This window comes from Archocentrus centrarchus, chromosome 6 (genome assembly GCF_007364275.1).
Source record: "Archocentrus centrarchus isolate MPI-CPG fArcCen1 chromosome 6, fArcCen1, whole genome shotgun sequence".
NCBI lineage: Eukaryota > Metazoa > Chordata > Actinopteri > Cichliformes > Cichlidae > Archocentrus > Archocentrus centrarchus.
Window position 1 is genome coordinate 21,441,186 of NC_044351.1, and position 22,587 is coordinate 21,463,772.

General features: G+C 33.4%; 1 protein-coding gene across 2 annotated transcripts in view; it reads left to right on the forward strand.

Moving 5' to 3' along the window:
• Nucleotides 1-22,587, forward strand: part of ptprq (protein tyrosine phosphatase receptor type Q) — a 62,797-nt gene that overhangs the window by 38,595 nt on the left and 1,615 nt on the right. For both annotated transcript variants that reach the window (XM_030730562.1, XM_030730563.1), the window contains 9 exons: nt 125-169; nt 909-935; nt 1,120-1,201; nt 1,774-1,864; nt 2,014-2,090; nt 2,172-2,306; nt 2,476-2,601; nt 4,170-4,315; nt 4,574-4,709. In XM_030730562.1, the coding sequence (XP_030586422.1) occupies nt 125-169; nt 909-935; nt 1,120-1,201; nt 1,774-1,864; nt 2,014-2,090; nt 2,172-2,306; nt 2,476-2,601; nt 4,170-4,315; nt 4,574-4,709 (865 nt within the window). The remainder of the gene's footprint in view (nt 1-124; nt 170-908; nt 936-1,119; nt 1,202-1,773; nt 1,865-2,013; nt 2,091-2,171; nt 2,307-2,475; nt 2,602-4,169; nt 4,316-4,573; nt 4,710-22,587) is intronic.

Genomic DNA, 22,587 nt, shown 5'->3' on the forward strand with positions numbered 1-22,587 from the left:
TGCTCAATTTTATATTCAGATAACACACATTCCTCTGTATCTAGTCAGATTTATTCAGCACAAACACCTGCATTTGCTTGCTTTGGCTTTGTTTTTCTCTCACTGAGCACTTCTCTCCCACCAGGTATTCTTCATTCTTCTTTAGACGGAAAGAGATTTATGTGATCCAGTAAGTTGGGCTTTTAGCGTGTGTGTGTGTGTGTGTGTGTGTCACATTTTGTTGTGTGGATTTGTTTGCATGTTGTAGTCAGCTTTTCATTTGTTCTTAGTGTGTGTGTGTGTGTGTGTGTGTGTGTGTGTGTGTGTGTGTGTGTGTGTGTGTGTGTGTGTGTAAGTGATCATAGTGTTACCCATTAAGGCTTTCATTAAATCATCCATCTGTGCTGTTTATTAAGCCTTCAGTGGAGATCAAAAGTTGAACGAATTAGTGACATCGACGTATTACCTACAAACTGCTCCCTTTCCTCCATCACTGTCAGGGAATCCAGAGCGTTGCTGACAGGCCTCTGCTTAAGACCATTGTAATTTGTTTACTAGCTCACTATCTCAAAATTGCTTGGAAGGCTTAGCTGTCTTGGAGGGTGCTAGTGTGAAGCTTTATCGATAGCCGAGGATCTGCGTAGCTGCATGTCACAGTACTGCAACAAGAGAGCTTCCTCAGGGGAATAGCTGCATTCTGCTGATGCTACTAATGTTCACATATTCCTTTAGAATGAAACATCAAAGTCTGTGTCAATGTTTAACCAAAGTGATTAGAAAATGGTTAAACCTCCCTTCAGCACATTGGCATGTTCTTTGTAAAGTGAGGATCAGTTCAGCTGTCATGGACAGAAATACTGCAGTGTGCGATGTTGTTGTTGAGTTAATTTGTTTATATTGGTTGATTTTTGCTGTCTGTTTTTATCCAGGCTACTCAGCTACAGGAAATCACTCAAGTAAGTCATCCTGTATAAATATTGCCAATATGCACACAGTGCAGCATAAAAGAGCCTGCCCTGTATGCCGTAGTATTGCTTGTAAACATGAATATAAAGAAAATTACATATTTTTCATAGAATTATTGTGCATCCTTTTCTGTTTTTTACATTCAGTGCATTTCTCCTCTGTCCCCAATGACAGGCCTGTCAACAAGAAGTCATTTCTGCAGCATGTAGAGGATCTGTGTGCCAATGACAATGCCAAGTTCCAGGAGGAATTTGCTGTGAGTCTTTGCTTACAACCCTCCCCTTTGCTTACAAACCAAAAAATAAAGTATAACTAAAAAAACAGCAAGTTAATAAATAAATTAGTATATCATTAAATGTATCCAAACACATATTAAAAATAAATGTTGGCACTATTTTATAAAATGTGACCTAATTTGATATTTTTAATTTGCATTGTGTGTTTTTATCTTTCTGTTTATTTCTGTTCCCATTTAAATGCCCTTACTTATTTCATATCTTTTTGAAAAACTATTTGTTTATGTCACATTTAATAAATTAGCTAAGGTCAATATTTTCTAGTATTTTGACCTTAGAAGTCTTAGTCCTGTATAATGGTTATGTAAAAATACAGTGTTCTACCATTTACATATAGAGTAGGTAATATTTTTAAGGTCAAAAGAAATGTGACTTATATTGTTGAGTTTGCCAGTATGAGACAAGTGAATAATGACATGTTTCTTTTATCTTTCACTTGTGGCCCTTAATTTTACTTTGAGCGGTTAAAAATGGTGGTTTTGACCTTAGTGCGTTTCTGTGAACACTGATGTGTCAAATTTTGTCCCTGCAGGAGCTCCCAAAGTTGTTGCAGGATCTGGCCACTACAGACGCTGACCTACCATGGAACAAATCCAAAAATCGCTTCCCAAACATCAAACCTTGTATGTTACCAAACTGAGATGATTTTTTTCAGGGCCATCACACTTGCAGTGTACCAAAATTGCTTCTGTGTTGTATTGCTGTTTGTATCACTGTGGTTGCACTTTGTATATTTAAATTAACTGCACTATTATCACTCTACTGTTTTTAGACAATAACAACCGAGTGAAACTGCTGTCTGAACCTGGCACTGCAGGCTCAGACTACATCAACGCCAGTTTTGTCTCAGTGAGTGCTAGTTAGTCGTGATTCTGATGGACGTCTATATACATATATATAAACCTCCCATCTCCTTTTTTCTGTCCATAGGGTTATTTGTGTCCTAATGAGTTCATAGCCACCCAGGGCCCTCTGCCCGGCACTGTGGCTGATTTTTGGAGGATGATCTGGGAAACGGGAACCCGCACCATCGCCATGCTCACACAGTGTTATGAGAAAGGCAGAGTGCGTAATGAGCATTTTGACACCGTTAGAAAAAACCTCACCAGTATTAGCATTCAGAATACAAGCCAGTGTTTTGGGCTTCATTCCCTACATCGTGATATCTGCTCTAAAGAGCTGATGTATGTTTCTTTGTGTGTGGGTGTGTGCATCTATGTGTTTGACATTTCAGATTCGGTGTCACAAGTATTGGCCTGAAGACAACAAGCCGATGTCAGTGTTTAGTGACATTCTCATCTCAAAGGTGTCAGAGGAAGTCTTTCCTGACTGGACTATCAGAAACCTAAAAGTAGAAAAGGTGTGGAGCTAATAGCCTCTGTCAAATGGACATTCACATGCTTTTACACACGCATGCACACTTGCAATGCACACATGACTTGAACTAATATGTGCATGCATTAGTAATATTAGTATATGCCCATATGCCAATATACTTAAATAAATAGCCCATTTTTGTGGGTCTTCTGCTTTGCTCAGGTCCTGCTCTACTATATAAATGCTATTTTAATCTGTTGTTGCCAGGCAACATGATGGCATTATAATATATTATGCATAATTCAAGTTTTGTGGATAGAAATGAGATATTATTGTCATGAAGGTAAAAGTGTACCATGTTTTTCTAACTGGGTCATTTTAGCCACTGATAGGTGATTAATAGGCAAAATGATGACATGATATATGATAAGCACCTTTCAGAGCTGTGTAGGAGGAGTACATTAATAGACAGACAGAGGTTTTGCGCATTATAGTAAGATACATTTTGTCCTACTTTATTTTATTTTACTGAACTGCGTTACCATTTGACTTATTTAAACTTATTGTTTTATATTTAATTTAAAATTACCTGCGGTAACAAAGGCATTTCTTAATTTTTTGATAAATAAAGTATATATTATCTTAGTTAATTATAGATAATGTAATGATTAACATAAGCCAACAATTTTGTTTGTTTGTTTACATTTTTTTTCACAAGTAAACCACTTGGAGAATAATTTTATACAATATATTTCTTTTTTCAAAAATAACTGATAAGATTTTTTTAAGAGAAAAACAAAAAACATCTGCTAATAGTCCCCAACCCCTTTAATGAACAAATCCTTGAAAATGTTTATTGTAAAAATGCACAAAATATAGCTTTGTTTATTCAAATGGGCTGAACCCTTTGAATTTTTGGCAGACTAACTAAAGCAGAGGTGTGCTGGTTTGGTATTCCTGAGGGAATAATTGGGAAAAAATTCATCATCATCATCATCATCATGTTTTTATGTTCTGGCACTTTGTTGTGAAGCACTTTGTGATATTTTGTCTTGAACGGTGCAACACAAATAAAACTGTATAAATAATTAGTGTATAAAAAAATGTACTTATTTACATAAAAGTAACAGCTTTTCAGTAAGTCTCACTATGGTTCCAAACAGAAATGAAGGATTATGGTTAATGTACTGGCTTAGCAGGAAACAGAACGTGCTTGTAATTCCACAAACACTCCAATGCCATGAGAGGACGAAAGCTTTCAGTGTTGCTTCACGCCTCTTTTGCATTTCAGAACTACTCCTTGGATGCCATTAGTAAACCAGGGTGTAGACCTCTTTAACTCTCTTGTTTTGGTAGTAAGATGTGCAGCTGTATCGAGGACACTCACACAGCTTCTTAATTTGGGCTGCTAATGCATATTAAAACAATTGAAATACATTTGTGATTATTTTTAGGATTTTTTTTTCCATTTCCTCACCAGTGGTGATGTGATTTGAGACTGACTATACAGAAAAGTTTACAATTTATTATCTGGCTTATTTTTTAAGAATTGTGCTGCCGTAAACAGAGATATGAGACTTGACTTCTTGTTCTGTGTATTCCCGTCTGCAGCATGGGCACTACATTTTGGTCCGCCACTTCAATTACACATCATGGCCTGAGCACGGTGTTCCAGAGTCTTGCAGTACCCTCATTAAGTTTGTCAAAGCTGTCCGAATGCACAGGCAGGACAATAGCACTATTGTTGTCCACTGCAGGTATGGCGTCACTTTGGTGGAAGGGGTGTTAACATTGCATGAACTATAGCAAAATCTCTAAATGTGAGATCACTTTATTTCTCTTTTTGCTCATTAAATGGAGTTTGATATCAACAAATAATGAATAAATACTTCACTGTCAATTATTAAATGTCCTCTTTTGTGCTGCGCCTACAAAGAAGACACAAGTATATCCTTTTGTGTGGTATAACAGGGCAGGAGTTAGTATAATGACATTTGTTCTCATATTTTCTTCAGCGCTGGTGTGGGAAGAACAGGTGTGTTTATTGCTCTTGATCATCTAATTCAGCACGTCAGAGATCATGACTTTGTCGATATTTATGGGCTGGTGGCTGAACTGCGCAGCGAGAGGATGTGTATGGTACAGAATCTGGTAAGTTTACCATAAGTGCAGCAGCATGTTTTCCTTTTGCACCTAAACTTCATAACCTAGAGAGAATAAATAAAACACTTTTTTTTTTTTATCTTAAGTTGTTCCAATACACTTAAGAATCATCAAAGACTCACAAATGGCAATGTAGCTGTCCTACTTTTTACTTTGTACCCTGCTGTGATCTTATCCCCATCAGAAGATACTTGGAAAATTTTAGTATTGACAAAGGGAATGATCTGGCAGTGAATTAAAAGCAAGCACTGAGCAGGATTCCCCCTTTTGAAACAGCTTGAACCTATACTATTTTTACCCCAGCGTTTACTTGAGGACTGCTGGTATGTTTGTCACTGCCTGGGTAGACTGTCTGCCTAGTGTAGTCGCTGTGCTTCTTCCCAGTGTAATTGTTTCACTGTTTCTAGACTTTCTTCACTTGTCTTTGTGTCCATGATCTGGCTGTGGAATTTCAGCCAGCAGTGTCTGCAGCTGCAAGAGCTGTGCTTGCTGAAAGCATGATGGGCTCGACACACGGGGAGCGACAAACGACAGCGACGAATGGGTCGCATCGCCACTGGGGTGAAACCGAACACACGGGACGCGATAGCGACGGCAGCTTTGCGAATCGCGCTCTTACGTCACTCGTCTCCAAGAAATGTGATTGGTTATGAAACTGGAGGGATTTAGACATTTTCAAAGCAGTCCATGTCAGACACGGCAATAAAGATGAGGAGTCTGAAGATTTTATTGGAACTGACAGAAATCTTGCTGTTAAGTCTCCTCTACAAAAGAAAAAGACAACCTCGCGTTCATCCTATATTAGCACAAAAGTCCTCTCTATCCGTCTGTTTAACGTTAGTCTTGCACCAACACGTTCTCATATGGCTGCCTTTTATGTTTAACTCGATAATCACTGCGTGAAGTGTCATATAATATAGGAAAGTCAAACACAGCTAAAACGATGCTTTCCTTCCTGCTGAAAGTGGTTGCAGACTGCAGTGTGTAGCATACTCTTCGCTCATTGGTCAGTCAATGAAACCCTCGCTGATTGGTTTAGTGCCACGCGACAGCGACAAAAGTAGAACATTTTCCAACTTTGTTGTGTCGCGTCGCCTGGTCGCGTGTGCACGTCTACGTGTACGAGCTCGAAATTTCACATGCACGAATGTCGCCGGTCGCTTAGCTGGAGGAGGGCAAGCGATTGTCGCCTCATCGCACAAGCTCCATAGGAAATGAATGGAGAGCGAGCGACGTCGCTCCCCGTGTGTCGAGCCCCTGAGTCTTTGAGACTGCAGTGTTCAGTGTGCCAGGCTAGCTATTAGTTTAATGCCGGAGGCCATCATTCGCATTGATTATTTTGCAAACTCATAAATGCCCTAGTTGAGATACTGGAGCTGAATGGCTTTTTCATACAGCTTTAAAATTTCAGTTCAATTTTATTTGACTATAAACTTCAGCAAAAAGGAAAGTTTTAAGCCGAATCGTAAAAGTAGAGAGTGTCTGTCTCCTGAATCTTAACTGGGAGCTGGTTCCACAGTAGAGGGGCCAAAAAACTGAAGGTTCTGCTTCCCATTTTACTTTTGAAAATTCTGGAAACCACAAGCAGTCTGACAGTGCTTTGTTAGGATAATAAGGATGTATGTGAGCAGAAGGATTTTAAATTCAGTTCTGAATTTAACAGGGAAATAATGCTCTTTCTTTCTAATCCTGGATAGTACTCTCATTGCAGTGTTCTGGATCAGCTGAAAGCTTTTCAGGGAGCTTTTAGAAGAACCTTATAATAATTAATTACAGTAGTCTAGCCTAAAAGTAATAAATGCATGAACTAGTTTTTCAGTATCACTATGAGACAGCAGTTTTCTCATTTTAGAGATACAGTAATGTGCAAATGCAAGAAAGCAGTCCTACATATTTGTTTGATATGTGCATTGAAGGGCATATCCAGCACAAAAATGACTCCGAGATTCCTCACAGTGTTACTGGAAGCCAAGGTAATGCCATCTAGAGTGAGTATATGGTTAGACACCAAAATTTTTAGGGTCAAGTACAAGCAGTATAAGCAGGAAATTAGAGGTCATCCAGGCCTTTATGTCTTTAAGACATTCTTACAGTTTAACTAAGTGGTGTGGCATCTGGCTTCATTGATAGATAAAGTTGGGTGTCATCTGCATAGCAATGAAATATCCTATGCCTTCTAATAATATTGCCTAAAGGAAGCATGTATAAGGTAAATAGAATTGGTCCCAGGACAGAATCCTGAGGAACTCCTTGACTAACTTCTGTCTTTGTTTGTTTTACATAGTTACATGTGTTTTCTGTGAAGAAGACTCCTCGTTTACATGTACAAATTGGAGTCTGTTACATAGATATTATTCAAACCACTGTACATAGCTACAGTTGCAATCTGTATTAAAATATGGTCAACAGTATCAAACACTGCACTGAAGTCTAGCAGGAAAAGCACAGAGATGAGTCCACTGTCATTAGTAACCTTCACTAATTCTGTTTCTGTACTGTGATGCTTCAAATAAACCATTCCTCTGCAGAATTTACAACAGTTTTAAGAATTTTTGAAATAAAAGGAAGGCGGAGACAGCTTTAAGTGATGGTTTAATTACTGGTATCTTAAAAGTCTGTGGTTCAGGGCACCTGGGTGGTTTAGTGGTGAAGCCGGTGACCACATACATATGCCGCGTTGCGGTGCAGGTGGCGCGGATTCGCGTCCCGGCCTGTCGCCAATTTGCCCGCGTGTCTTCCCCTGTATCTTTCCCCCATTTTCTGTCTCTCTCCACTACTAACAAAAAGCTGCTGTGGCCAAAAAAAACGCAAAAAAAAAAAGTCTGTGGTTCATAGCCTGTTAATTAAGCTTATGTATATTGATTTATTCATCAACCAAACTTAAATTAATATTTATCATGTTAAATATTGAAATGCGATTAAAATGCGATTAATTTCGATTAATTAATTACAAAGCTTGTAATTAATTTGATTAATTTTTTTAATCGAGTCCCACCCCTAATATATATATAAAATATAAATAAAACTTTATAATATATGTACGGTATGGTACAAATGGTATGTATTTATGGTTTGGTTTGTACAAAATCTGCCATACATACGGTATGTATCGTATGGAATGTACAGTACATACAGGTCCATACAGTCTCTACGGTATGTTCGGTACATACGGTATGATATGGTAGGTGTGTAATGGAATGTACGGTATGGTACGTTTGGTATATTTTAATATATTTATATATATATATATTTATTAATGTATAAATGTATGAAAAATAAAAAATAAATAAATATATAAAAATTAAAAATGTGAATTGTAAATATATATTTTTAATGTATATTTTATATTTATATAAATATAAAAAGAAAAAGAAATATAAAAATATGAATAAAAATTTATAATATATGTATGGTATGTATGTACGGTATGGTACATACTGTACGTACATATGGTATGTATGTTGTGGACTGTATGTATGTACGGAAGGTATGGTGTGGTTTGTACGGTATGTGCCATACATACGGTATGTGTGGTATGGAATGTACGGTACATACGGTAGGTACAGTATGGTATGTACGGTATGTATATTTATATTTACATATATGTATAAAAATATAAAAAATAAATCTAAAAAATGTATATAAATATATATGTATATATAAAATATAAATAAAACTTTATAATATATGTACGGTATGGTACAAATGGTATTTATGGTTGTATCGTATACGGTATGTATCGTATGGAATGTACAGTACATACAGGTCCATACAGTCTCTACGGTATGTTCGGTACATACGGTATTATACGGTAGGTGTGTAATGGAATGTACGGTATGTACGGTATGGTATGTACGGTATATTTTAATATATTTATATATATATTTATTAATGTATAAATATATGAAAAATAAAATATAAATAAATATATAAAAATTAAAAATATAAATTGTAAACATATATTTTTTAATGTATATTTTATATTTATATAAATATAAAAATAAAAAGATAAATATAAACATATAAATAAAATTAAAAATGTATAATATATGTATGGTATGTATGTACGGTATGGTACATAGTGTATGGTACATACTGTTGTGGAATGTACGGTACATAGGGTAGGCACAGTACAGTATGTACGGTAAGATACGTACGTATGTACGGTATTGTATGTAAGGTACGGTATGAATATTTATATTTACATATATGTATTAAAATATAAAAAATAAATCTAAAAAATTTATATATGTATATAAAATGTAACTAAAAATTTATAATATATGTACGGTATGGTACGAATGGTATGTACGGAAGGTACGTATGTTTATATTTTAATATATTTATTAATATAAAAATAGAAGAAAAATAAAAATATAAAAAATATATAAAAATTAAAAATATAAATTATAAATATATTATTTTTAAAGTATATTTATATATTTTCTATATTTTTATACATAAAAAAATATAAATATAAATAAAAATTTATAATATATGTATGGTATGGTATGTACGATATGGTACATACTGTACGTACATACTGTATGTATGGTGTGGAACATACGGTATGTACGGAAGGTATGGCATGGTTTGTACAAAATGTGCCATACATACGGTATGTGTCGTATGGAATGTACGGTACATACAGGTCCATACAGTATCTACGGTATGTTCGGTACAGACGGTATTATACGGTAGGTACGGTATGTGTGTAATGGAATGTACGGTGCGTACAGCAGGTACAGTATGGTATGTATGGTAAGATACGTACAGTACATAAGGTATATATATATATATATATATATATATATATATACAGGGGTTGGACAATGAAACTGAAACACCTGGTTTTATACAAGTTCTGCACAGTGGACACAGGGATTTTAAGCCATTCTTCTTGCAGGATAGTGGCCAGGTCACGATGTGATGCTGGTGGAGGAAAACGTTTCCTGACTCGCTCCTCCAGAACACCCCAAAGTGGCTCAATAATATTTAGAAAATATTGGTGACTGTGCAGGCCATGGGAGATGTTCAACTTCACTTTCATGTTCATCAAACAATCTTTCACCAGTCTTGCTGTGTGTATTGGTGCACTGTCATCCTGATACACGGCACCGTCTTCAGGATACAATGTTTGAACCATTGGATGCACATGGTCCTCCAGAATGGTTCGGTAGTCCTTGGCAGTGACGCGCCCATCTAGCACAGGTATTGGGCCAAGGGAATGCCATGATATGGCAGCCCAAACCATCACTGATCCACCCCCATACTTCACTCTGGGCATGCAACAATCTGGGTGGTACGCTTCTTTGGGGCTTCTCCACACTGTAACTCTCCCGGATGTGGGGAAAACAGCAAAGGTGGACTCATCAGAGAACAATACATGTTTCACATTGTCCACAGCCCAAGATTTGCGCTCCTTGCACCACTGAAACTGACGTTTGGCATTGGCACGAGTGACCAAAGGTTTGGCTATAGCAGCCTGGCCGTGTATATTGACCCTGTGGAGCTCCCGACGGACAGTTTTGGTGGAAACAGGAGAGCTGAGGTGCACATTTTTCTGCCATGATTTGGGCAGCCGTGGTTTTATGTTTTTTGGATACAATCCGGGTTAGCACCCGAACATCCCTTTCAGACAGCTTCCTCTTGCGTCCACAGTTAATCCTGTTGGATGTGATTCATCCTTCTTGGTGGTATGCTGACATTACCCAGGATACCGTGGCTCTTGATACATCACAAAGACTTGCTGTCTTGGTCACAGATGCGCCAGCAAGACGGGCACCAACAATTTGTCCTCTTTTGAACTCTGGTATGTCACCCATAATGTTGTGTGCATTGCAATATTTTGAGCAAAACTGTGCTCTTACCCTGCTAATTGAACCTTCACACTCTGCTCTTACTGGTGCAATGTGCAATTAATGAAGACTGGCCACCAGGCTGGTCCAATTTAGCCATGAAACCTCCCACACTAAAATGACAGGTGTTTCAGTTTCATTGTCCAGCCCCTGTATATATATATAAATAAAATATAAAAATATAAATATCTAAAAATTTGTAATATATGTAAGGTATGGTACGTACGGTGTGTATGGTAAGATACGTACAGTACATACGGTATGTATATTTATATATATTGTTAGATGCCACAGGTATTTACCTCTGTGACAGCTACTCCGTTTCATAGGGTCCAGATCACTTTCATCAGTGGGGTATTACCCTCTCCTGCAACTCAGTGACACTACTTAAGCTGTGACGGGGTGACTCATCTGGCTTCTAACCACTAATAATCCTAACCTCTGCCCCGCTTCCTCTATACTCCAATGCCGCTGATCAGGAAGGCTTCCACAGTCGACCCCGAAATATAGTCCGAATTAGTTGTAGTGGCTCATCCCTTGATCAGTGCACTTGTTACTGGCCAGATTATTTTATCGGCTCAGACAGTGAGCCCAAGGGACATAAGTAAAGTTGAAGTGGATTACTAACGACTAGTGTGTCCAAACAGAACCAGATGTTGTAGCTTGACTTGCCTAGAGTTTTACTGTTGCATGGATGTAGATGTACCGTTAATGGGGAAAATAATTCTCAAGAGAATTATACTGACTTTTTAGAGTCAAATTTTATTATGCAGGTTTCAGCTCAAGCAGTTTGCATTTAGCTCAAAATCAATTCTTAATCAATTCTCCAAATTCAACAATCAACTTAGAATTTAAGTTTCAGAATCAAAATGAATCAATCACAGAGCATATCTTTCAGAATTACTAGATCTGAATCAGGATGGTATACTTAAGAGCTGGGTTGTTGAGGAAGGGGCTTGAAAATATCCAATTGGTTAACATCCTATTTTGGGAAGAAAGGACTTCAAGTGAGTCACTCGGCCAAAGCGACCACACCCGATGTCCAGTCCGTTGCTGCCGCAGTGACGTGGGGAAAAAGGAGAAGTCCAAAAAGAAAGATGTTGGTTTTCTTCTGTCAACTGTCCTCTTTTATAGTCCTTACTGTTATGCAGAAATCCTCCCTGAAATCCAACAGCCTAGGTACTTCCAATCTTCAACTGAAAATACAGGGAGAATGCACTCAAAACCATTCCAAGTCAATTAGTTGTCCACAGCTGGGTTGGCCCTGTCCATTCTGCAGATCAGTCCTGGTGCTGGGAAGGGCTCCCAAGATTCTCTTACTTCTGTGCATCGCCTTTTATATTTTAAATCTAAGACACATCCTAGTTTTAAAACATCATCATGACAAATTATCACTCCAATGCCCAGCTTCCAATTATGGTATTTGACTTAACCATTACTTCATTTCTCGTAATACAAGGCCTGTTAGGTACTTTCCATCTAAAGCTATTTTCAGCTTGTTTTTCCCCCTCGGTTCCTACTGATTCCTAGGCAACAGGTTTCAGTTCCTCATCTTACCCTGCTCAGTGATTCTCCAAGATTTCACAATTTCCTTAACTTGTTGTGCTTTAAAATCATTTCTGTGTTATACACATTCTTATCAACTTAGAAATCATACAGATTATTTGTTACATTCCATAAATCAATTTTCATTTTATATAACTCAGAATTATGATTGTCCATATAGCACCAGGCATAGGCCATCGAATAACCAAGGTCTCAACCTCAACTGATTTCATATATATATATATATATATATATATATATATATATATATGTATAAATATAAAAAATATAAATATCTAAACATTTATAATATATGTAAGGTATGGTACGTACGGTATGGTTTGTACGGTATGGTACGTACGGTATGTTTTAATATATTTCTATATATATTTATTAATGTATAAATATATGAAAAATAAAATATAAATAAATATATAAAAATTAAAAATATTAATTGTAAATATATATTTTTAATGTATATTTTATATTTATATAAATATAAAAATATGAATAAAAATACAGTATATACCATACTGTATTTTTAATATTTTTGTACGGTATGGTACATACTGTACGTACATATGGTATGTATGTTGTGGACTGTACGTATGTACGGAAGGTATGGTGTGGTTTGTACGGTATGTGCCATACATACGGTATGTGTGGTATGGAATGTACGGTAGGTACAGTATGGTATGTACGGTAAGATATGTACAGTATTGTATGTAAGGTATGGTATGTATATTTATATTTACATATATGTATAAAAATATAAAAAATAAATCTAAAAAATTTATATATATATATATATATATATATATATATATATATATATATATATATATATATAAAATATAAATATCTAAACATTTATAATATATGTAAGGTATGGTACGTACGGTATGGTTTGTACGGTATGGTACATACGTTATGTATGGTATGGAATGTACGGTACGTACGGTAGGTACAGTATGGTATGTACAGTAAGATACGTGCGGTCTGTACGGTATTGTATGTGAGGTACGTATAGTACATACGGTATGTATATTTATATTTCTACGTATTTATTAAAATATAAAATATAAAAAATATAAATATCTAAAAATTTATATGTAAGGTATGGTACGTACGGTATGTGTGTACGGTATGGTACGTACGGTATGTTTTAATATATTTCTATATATATTTATTAATGTATAAATATATGAAAAATAAAATATAAATAAATATATAAAAATTAAAATTAATTGTAAATATATATTTTTAATGTATATTTTATATTTATATAAATATAAAAATATGAATAAAAATACAGTATATACCATACTGTATTTTTATTCATATTTCTGTACGGTATGGTACATACTGTACGTACATATGGTATGTATGTTGTGGACTGTACGTATGTACGGAAGGTATGGTGTGGTTTGTACGGTATGTGCCATACATACGGTATGTGTGGTATGGAATGTACGGTACATACGGTAGGTACAGTATGGTATGTACGGTAAGATATGTACGGTATGTACGGTATTGTATGTATATTTATATTTACATATAAGTATAAAAATATAAAAAATAAATCTAAAAAATTTATATAAATATATATATATATATATATATATATATATATATATATATATTAGGGGTGGGACTTTAACGCGTTAATTTCGATTAATTAATTACGGGGAAATTAACGCGTTAAAAATTTTAACGCATTTTAATCGCACTTTGCACCGTGGAACGTTTCTCAGTGCGCGAGTTCCCGGCATACAGATTATATCGACGCACAATGTCCAAATTAGGGGCCGCATCCTGCGAAGGACCCGGCCCACGTCTTTCACAGCCCACGAACACCACAAAGGCCGGAAGTGAGCAGCTAGCCTTCATATCAGCGTCACCTGCCATCACCTCTGTGTAGCTCATGTCGCCTAGCAACCGTGAGTGCGAAGCACAGCTGTGTAAAAACAGCTGGTTAAACGGAGAACGAACTTTTTCTCCTTTTTGTGGTTTAATTTTAAATCTTTAATTCAAAATAAGCTGTTAAAACAAGCGTAACACATTTCAACATCAAGGAATACAGCTGAGCTAATGATTAATTTCCAACTATAACAAGTGAGACATTAATGTTGAATAAAACTATCCAGTTATGAAGCTTAACTTTAATTTCAGGAGTTTGCTTATCACAGGAGCACTTCCACCCTTCGTTGGTCTGTGTAGCAGACTGGTGGGAAAATAAACAAGATTTTGAAGTTTAAGCTTATGTATATTGATTTATTCATCAACCAAACTTAAATTAATATTTATCATGTTAAATATTGAAATGCGATTAAAATGCGATTAATTTCGATTAATTAATTACAAAGCTTGTAATTAATTCGATTAATTTTTTTAATCGAGTCCCACCCCTAATATATATATAAAATATAAATAAAACTTTATAATATATGTACGGTATGGTACAAATGGTATGTATTTATGGTTTGGTTTGTACAAAATCTGCCATACATATGGTATGTATCGTATGGAATGTACAGTACATACAGGTCCATACAGTCTCTACGGTATGTTCGGTACATACGGTATGATATGGTAGGTGTGTAATGGAATGTACGGTACGTACGGTATGGTACGTTTGGTATATTTTAATATATTTATATATATATATATTTATTAATGTATAAATGTATGAAAAATAAAATATAAATAAATATATAAAAATTAAAACTGTGAATTGTAAATATATATTTTTAATGTATATTTTATATTTATATAAATATAAAAAGAAAGAAATATAAAAATATGAATAAAAATTTATAATATATGTATGGTATGTATGTACGGTATGGTACATACTGTACGTACATATGGTATGTATGTTGTGGACTGTATGTATGTACGGAAGGTATGGTGTGGTTTGTACGGTATGTGCCATACATACGGTATGTGTGGTATGGAATGTACGGTACATACGGTAGGTACAGTATGGTATGTACGGTAAGATATGTACGGTATTGTATGTAAGGTATGGTATGTATATTTATATTTACATATATGTATAAAAATATAAAAAATAAATCTAAAAAATTTATATATATATATATATATATATATATATATATATATATATATATATATATAAATATAAATATCTAAACATTTATAATATATGTAAGGTATGGTACGTACGGTATGGTTTGTACGGTATGGTACATACGGTATGTATGGTATGGAATGTACGGTACGTACGGTAGGTACAGTATGGTATGTACGGTAAGATACGTGCGGTCTGTACGGTATTGTATGTGAGGTACGTATAGTACATACGGTATGTATATTTATATTTCTATGTATCTATTAAAATATAAAATATAAAAAATATAAATATCTAAAAATTTATATGTAAGGTATGGTACGTACGGTATGTGTGTACGGTATGGTACGTACGGTATGTTTTAATATATTTCTATATATATTTATTAATGTATAAATATATGAAAAATAAAATATAAATAAATATATAAAAATTAAAAATATTAATTGTAAATATATATTTTTAATGTATATTTTATATTTATATAAATATAAAAATATGAATAAAAATACAGTATATACCATACTGTATTTTTAATAATATTTTTGTACGGTATGGTACATACTGTACGTACATATGGTATGTATGTTGTGGACTGTACGTATGTACGGAAGGTATGGTGTGGTTTGTACGGTATGTGCCATACATACGGTATGTGTGGTATGGAATGTACGGTACATACGGTAGGTACAGTATGGTATGTACGGTAAGATATGTACGGTATGTACGGTATTGTATGTATATTTATATTTACATATAAGTATAAAAATATAAAAAATAAATCTAAAAAATTTATATAAATATATATATATATATATATATATATATATATATATATATATATATATATATATATTAGGGGTGGGACTTTAACGCGTTAATTTCGATTAATTAATTACGGGGAAATTAACGCGTTAAAAATTTTAACGCATTTTAATCGCACTTTGCACCGTGGAACGTTTCTCAGTGTGCGAGTTCCCGGCATACAGATTATATCGACGCACAATGTCCAAATTAGGGGCCGCATCCTGCGAAGGACCCGGCCCACGTCTTTCACAGCCCACGAACACCACAAAGGCCGGAAGTGAGCAGCTAGCCTATCAGCGTCACCTGCCATCACCTCTGTGTAGCTCATGTCGCCTAGCAACCGTGAGTGCGAAGCACAGCTGTGTAAAAACAGCTGGTTAAACGGAGAACGAACTTTTTCTCCTTTTTGTGGTTTAATTTTAAATCTTTAATTCAAAATAAGCTGTTAAAACAAGCGTAACACATTTCAACATCAAGGAATACAGCTGAGCTAATGATTAATTTCCAACTATAACAAGTGAGACATTAATGTTGAATAAAACTATCCAGTTATGAAGCTTAACTTTAATTTCAGGAGTTTGCTTATCACAGGAGCACTTCCACCCTTCGTTGGTCTGTGTAGCAGACTGGTGGGAAAATAAACAAGATTTTGAAGTTTAAGCTTATGTATATTGATTTATTCATCAACCAAACTTAAATTAATATTTATCATGTTAAATATTGAAATGCGATTAAAATGCGATTAATTTCGATTAATTAATTACAAAGCTTGTAATTAATTCGATTAATTTTTTTAATCGAGTCCCACCCCTAATATATATATAAAATATAAATAAAACTTTATAATATATGTACGGTATGGTACAAATGGTATGTATTTATGGTTTGGTTTGTACAAAATCTGCCATACATATGGTATGTATCGTATGGAATGTACAGTACATACAGGTCCATACAGTCTCTACGGTATGTTCGGTACATACGGTATGATATGGTAGGTGTGTAATGGAATGTACGGTACGTACGGTATGGTATGTACGGTATGGTACGTTTGGTATATTTTAATATATTTATATATATATATATTTATTAATGTATAAATGTATGAAAAATAAAATATAAATAAATATATAAAAATTAAAAATGTGAATTGTAAATATATATTTTTAATGTATATTTTATATTTATATAAATATAAAAAGAAAGAAATATAAAAATATGAATAAAAATTTATAATATATGTATGGTATGTATGTACGGTATGGTACATACTGTACGTACATATGGTATGTATGTTGTGGACTGTATGTATGTATGGAAGGTATGGTGTGGTTTGTACGGTATGTGCCATACATACGGTATGTGTGGTATGGAATGTACGGTACATACGGTAGGTACAGTATGGTATGTACGGTAAGATATGTACGGTATTGTATGTAAGGTATGGTATGTATATTTATATTTACATATATGTATAAAAATATAAAAAATAAATCTAAAAAATTTATATATATATATATATATATATATATATATATATATATATATAAAAATATAAATATCTAAACATTTATAATATATGTAAGGTATGGTACGTACGGTATGGTTTGTACGGTATGGTACATACGGTATGTATGGTATGGAATGTACGGTACGTACGGTAGGTACAGTATGGTATGTACGGTAAGATACGTGCGGTCTGTACGGTATTGTATGTGAGGTACGTATAGTACATACGGTATGTATATTTATATTTCTATGTATCTATTAAAATATAAAATATAAAAAATATAAATATCTAAAAATTTATATGTAAGGTATGGTACGTACGGTATGTGTGTACGGTATGGTACGTACGGTATGTTTTAATATATTTCTATATATATTTATTAATGTATAAATATATGAAAAATAAAATATAAATAAATATATAAAAATTAAAAATATTAATTGTAAATATATATTTTTAATGTATATTTTATATTTATATAAATATAAAAATATGAATAAAAATACAGTATATACCATACTGTATTTTTAATAATATTTTTGTACGGTATGGTACATACTGTACGTACATATGGTATGTATGTTGTGGACTGTACGTATGTACGGAAGGTATGGTGTGGTTTGTACGGTATGTGCCATACATACGGTATGTGTGGTATGGAATGTACGGTACATACGGTAGGTACAGTATGGTATGTACGGTAAGATATGTACGGTATGTACGGTATTGTATGTATATTTATATTTACATATAAGTATAAAAATATAAAAAATAAATCTAAAAAATTTATATAAATATATATATATATATATATATATATATATATATATTAGGGGTGGGACTTTAACGCGTTAATTTCGATTAATTAATTACGGGGAAATTAACGCGTTAAAAATTTTAAAGCATTTTAATCGCACTTTGCACCGTGGAACGTTTCTCAGTGCGCGAGTTCCCGGCATACAGATTATATCGACGCACAATGTCCAAATTAGGGGCCGCATCCTGCGAAGGACCCGGCCCACGTCTTTCACAGCCCACGAACACCACAAAGGCCGGAAGTGAGCAGCTAGCCTTCATATCAGCGTCACCTGCCATCACCTCTGTGTAGCTCATGTCGCCTAGCAACCGTGAGTGCGAAGCACAGCTGTGTAAAAACAGCTGGTTAAACGGAGAACGAACTTTTTCTCCTTTTGTGGTTTAATTTTAAATCTTTAATTCAAAATAAGCTGTTAAAACAAGCGTAACACATTTCAACATCAAGGAATACAGCTGAGCTAATGATTAATTTCCAACTATAACAAGTGAGACATTAATGTTGAATAAAACTATCCAGTTATGAAGCTTAACTTTAATTTCAGGAGTTTGCTTATCACAGGAGCACTTCCACCCTTCGTTGGTCTGTGTAGCAGACTGGTGGGAAAATAAACAAGATTTTGAAGTTTAAGCTTATGTATATTGATTTATTCATCAACCAAACTTAAATTAATATTTATCATGTTAAATATTGAAATGCGATTAAAATGCGATTAATTTCGATTAATTAATTACAAAGCTTGTAATTAATTCGATTAATTTTTTTAATCGAGTCCCACCCCTAATATATATATAAAATATAAATAAAACTTTATAATATATGTACGGTATGGTACAAATGGTATGTATTTATGGTTTGGTTTGTACAAAATCTGCCATACATATGGTATGTATCGTATGGAATGTACAGTACATACAGGTCCATACAGTCTCTACAGTATGTTCGGTACATATGGTATGATATGGTAGGTGTGTAATGGAATGTACGGTACGTACGGTATGGTATGTACGGTATGGTACGTTTGGTATATTTTAATATATTTATATATATATATATTTATTAATGTATAAATGTATGAAAAATAAAATATAAATAAATATATAAAAATTAAAAATGTGAATTGTAAATATATATTTTTAATGTATATTTTATATTTATATAAATATAAAAAGAAAGAAATATAAAAATATGAATAAAAATTTATAATATATGTATGGTATGTATGTACGGTATGGTACATACTGTACGTACATATGGTATGTATGTTGTGGACTGTATGTATGTACGGAAGGTATGGTGTGGTTTGTACGGTAAGATATGTACGGTATTGTATGTAAGGTATGGTATGTATATTTATATTTACATATATGTATAAAAATATAAAAAATAAATCTAAAAAATTTATATATATATATATATATATATATATATATATATATATATATATATATATATATATATATAAAAATATAAATATCTAAACATTTATAATATATGTAAGGTATGGTACGTACGGTATGGTTTGTACGGTATGGTACATACGGTATGTATGGTATGGAATGTACGGTACGTACGGTAGGTACAGTATGGTATGTACGGTAAGATACGTGCGGTCTGTACGGTATTGTATGTGAGGTACGTATAGTACATACGGTATGTATATTTATATTTCTATGTATCTATTAAAATATAAAATATAAAAAATATAAATATCTAAAAATTTATATGTAAGGTATGGTACGTACGGTATGGTTTGTACGGTATGGTACGTACGGTATGTTTTAATATATTTCTATATATATTTATTAATGTATAAATATATGAAAAATAAAATATAAATAAATATATAAAAATTAAAAATATTAATTGTAAATATATATTTTTAATGTATATTTTATATTTATATAAATATAAAAATATGAATAAAAATACAGTATATACCATACTGTATTTTTAATAATATTTTTGTACGGTATGGTACATACTGTACGTACATATGGTATGTATGTTGTGGACTGTACGTATGTACGGAAGGTATGGTGTGGTTTGTACGGTATGTGCCATACATACGGTATGTGTGGTATGGAATGTACGGTACATACGGTAGGTACAGTATGGTATGTACGGTAAGATATGTACGGTATTGTATGTAAGGTATGGTATGTATATTTATATTTACATATATGTATAAAAATATAAAAAATAAATCTAAAAAATGTATATATATATATATATATATATATATATATATATATATATATATATATATATATATATATATATATATATATAAATATAAAAAATATAAATATCTAAACATTTATAATATATGTAAGGTATGGTACGTACGGTATGGTTTGTACGGTATGGTACATACGGTATGTATGGTATGGAATGTACGGTACGTACGGTAGGTACAGTATGGTATGTACGGTAAGATACGTGCGGTCTGTACAGTATTGTATGTGAGGTACGTATAGTACATACGGTATGTATATTTATATTTCTACGTATTTATTAAAATATAAAATATAAAAAATATAAATATCTAAAAATTTATATGTAAGGTATGGTACGTACGGTATGTTTTAATATATTTCTATATATATTTATTAATGTATAAATATATGAAAAATAAAATATAAATAAATATATAAAAACTAAAAATATTAATTGTAAATATATATTTTTAATGTATATTTTATATTTATATAAATATAAAAATATGAATAAAAATACAGTATATACCATACTGTATTTTTATTCATATTTCTGTACGGTATGGTACATACTGTACGTACATATGGTATGTATGTTGTGGACTGTACGTATGTACGGAAGGTATGGTGTGGTTTGTACGGTATGTGCCATACATACGGTATGTGTGGTATGGAATGTACGGTACATACGGTAGGTACAGTATGGTATGTACGGTAAGATATGTACGGTATGTACGGTATTGTATGTAAGGTATGGTATGTATATTTATATTTACATATAAGTATAAAAATATAAAAAATAAATCTAAAAAATTTATATAAACATATATATATATATATATATATATATATATATATATATATATATATATTAGGGGTGGGACTTTAACGCGTTAATTTCGATTAATTAATTACGGGGAAATTAACGCGTTAAAAATTTTAACGCATTTTAATCGCACTTTGCACCGTGGAACGTTTCTCAGTGCGCGAGTTCCCGGCATACAGATTATATCGACGCACAATGTCCAAATTAGGGGCCGTATCCTGCGAAGGACCCGGCCCACGTCTTTCACAGCCCACGAACACCACAAAGGCCGGAAGTGAGCAGCTAGCCTTCATATCAGCGTCACCTGCCATCACCTCTGTGTAGCTCATGTCGCCTAGCAACCGTGAGTGCGAAGCACAGCTGTGTAAAAACAGCTGGTTAAACGGAGAACGAACTTTTTCTCCTTTTTGTGGTTTAATTTTAAATCTTTAATTCAAAATAAGCTGTTAAAACAAGCGTAACACATTTCAACATCAAGGAATACAGCTGAGCTAATGATTAATTTCCAACTATAACAAGTGAGACATTAATGTTGAATAAAACTATCCAGTTATGAAGCTTAACTTTAATTTCAGGAGTTTGCTTATCACAGGAGCACTTCCACCCTTCGTTGGTCTGTGTAGCAGACTGGTGGGAAAATAAACAAGATTTTGAAGTTTAACAAAGATAGATTGGTCATATTTAAAGCTGAAGCATTAATTAATAGTTGGACTTCTTTGAGTAGTCTTGTGGTCTAAGACACAGTGATTTGGAGGAAGTAACTATTGAAGTTAACTCAGAAGGATCAATTGTAGAGAAAGAGTTTAAATAAATATCAGCAGTTTTTAAATTTACTGTACATAATGATATATCTGTGGAATGATCTGAATTTTTTTTCTCTAATGGTTATATTTTTAATTGTGAAGAAATCAACAAAGTCATTACTAGTTAAAGTTAGAGGAATACTCGGCTCAACAGAGCTCTGACTGTTTGTCAGCCTGGCTGCAGTGCTGAAAAGAAACCTGAGGTTGATCTTTTTTCTTCAGTCACTGAATAGTAAGATATCCTAGCGTTACAGAGGGCATTTTTATAAAGCAACAAACTATTTTTCCAAGCCAAACGAAGAACTTCTAAATTAGTGAAATGTCATTTTCTCCCCAGCTCACAGGTTATCTGCTTTAACTTGTACATTTGTGAATTATACCAGGGGGTCA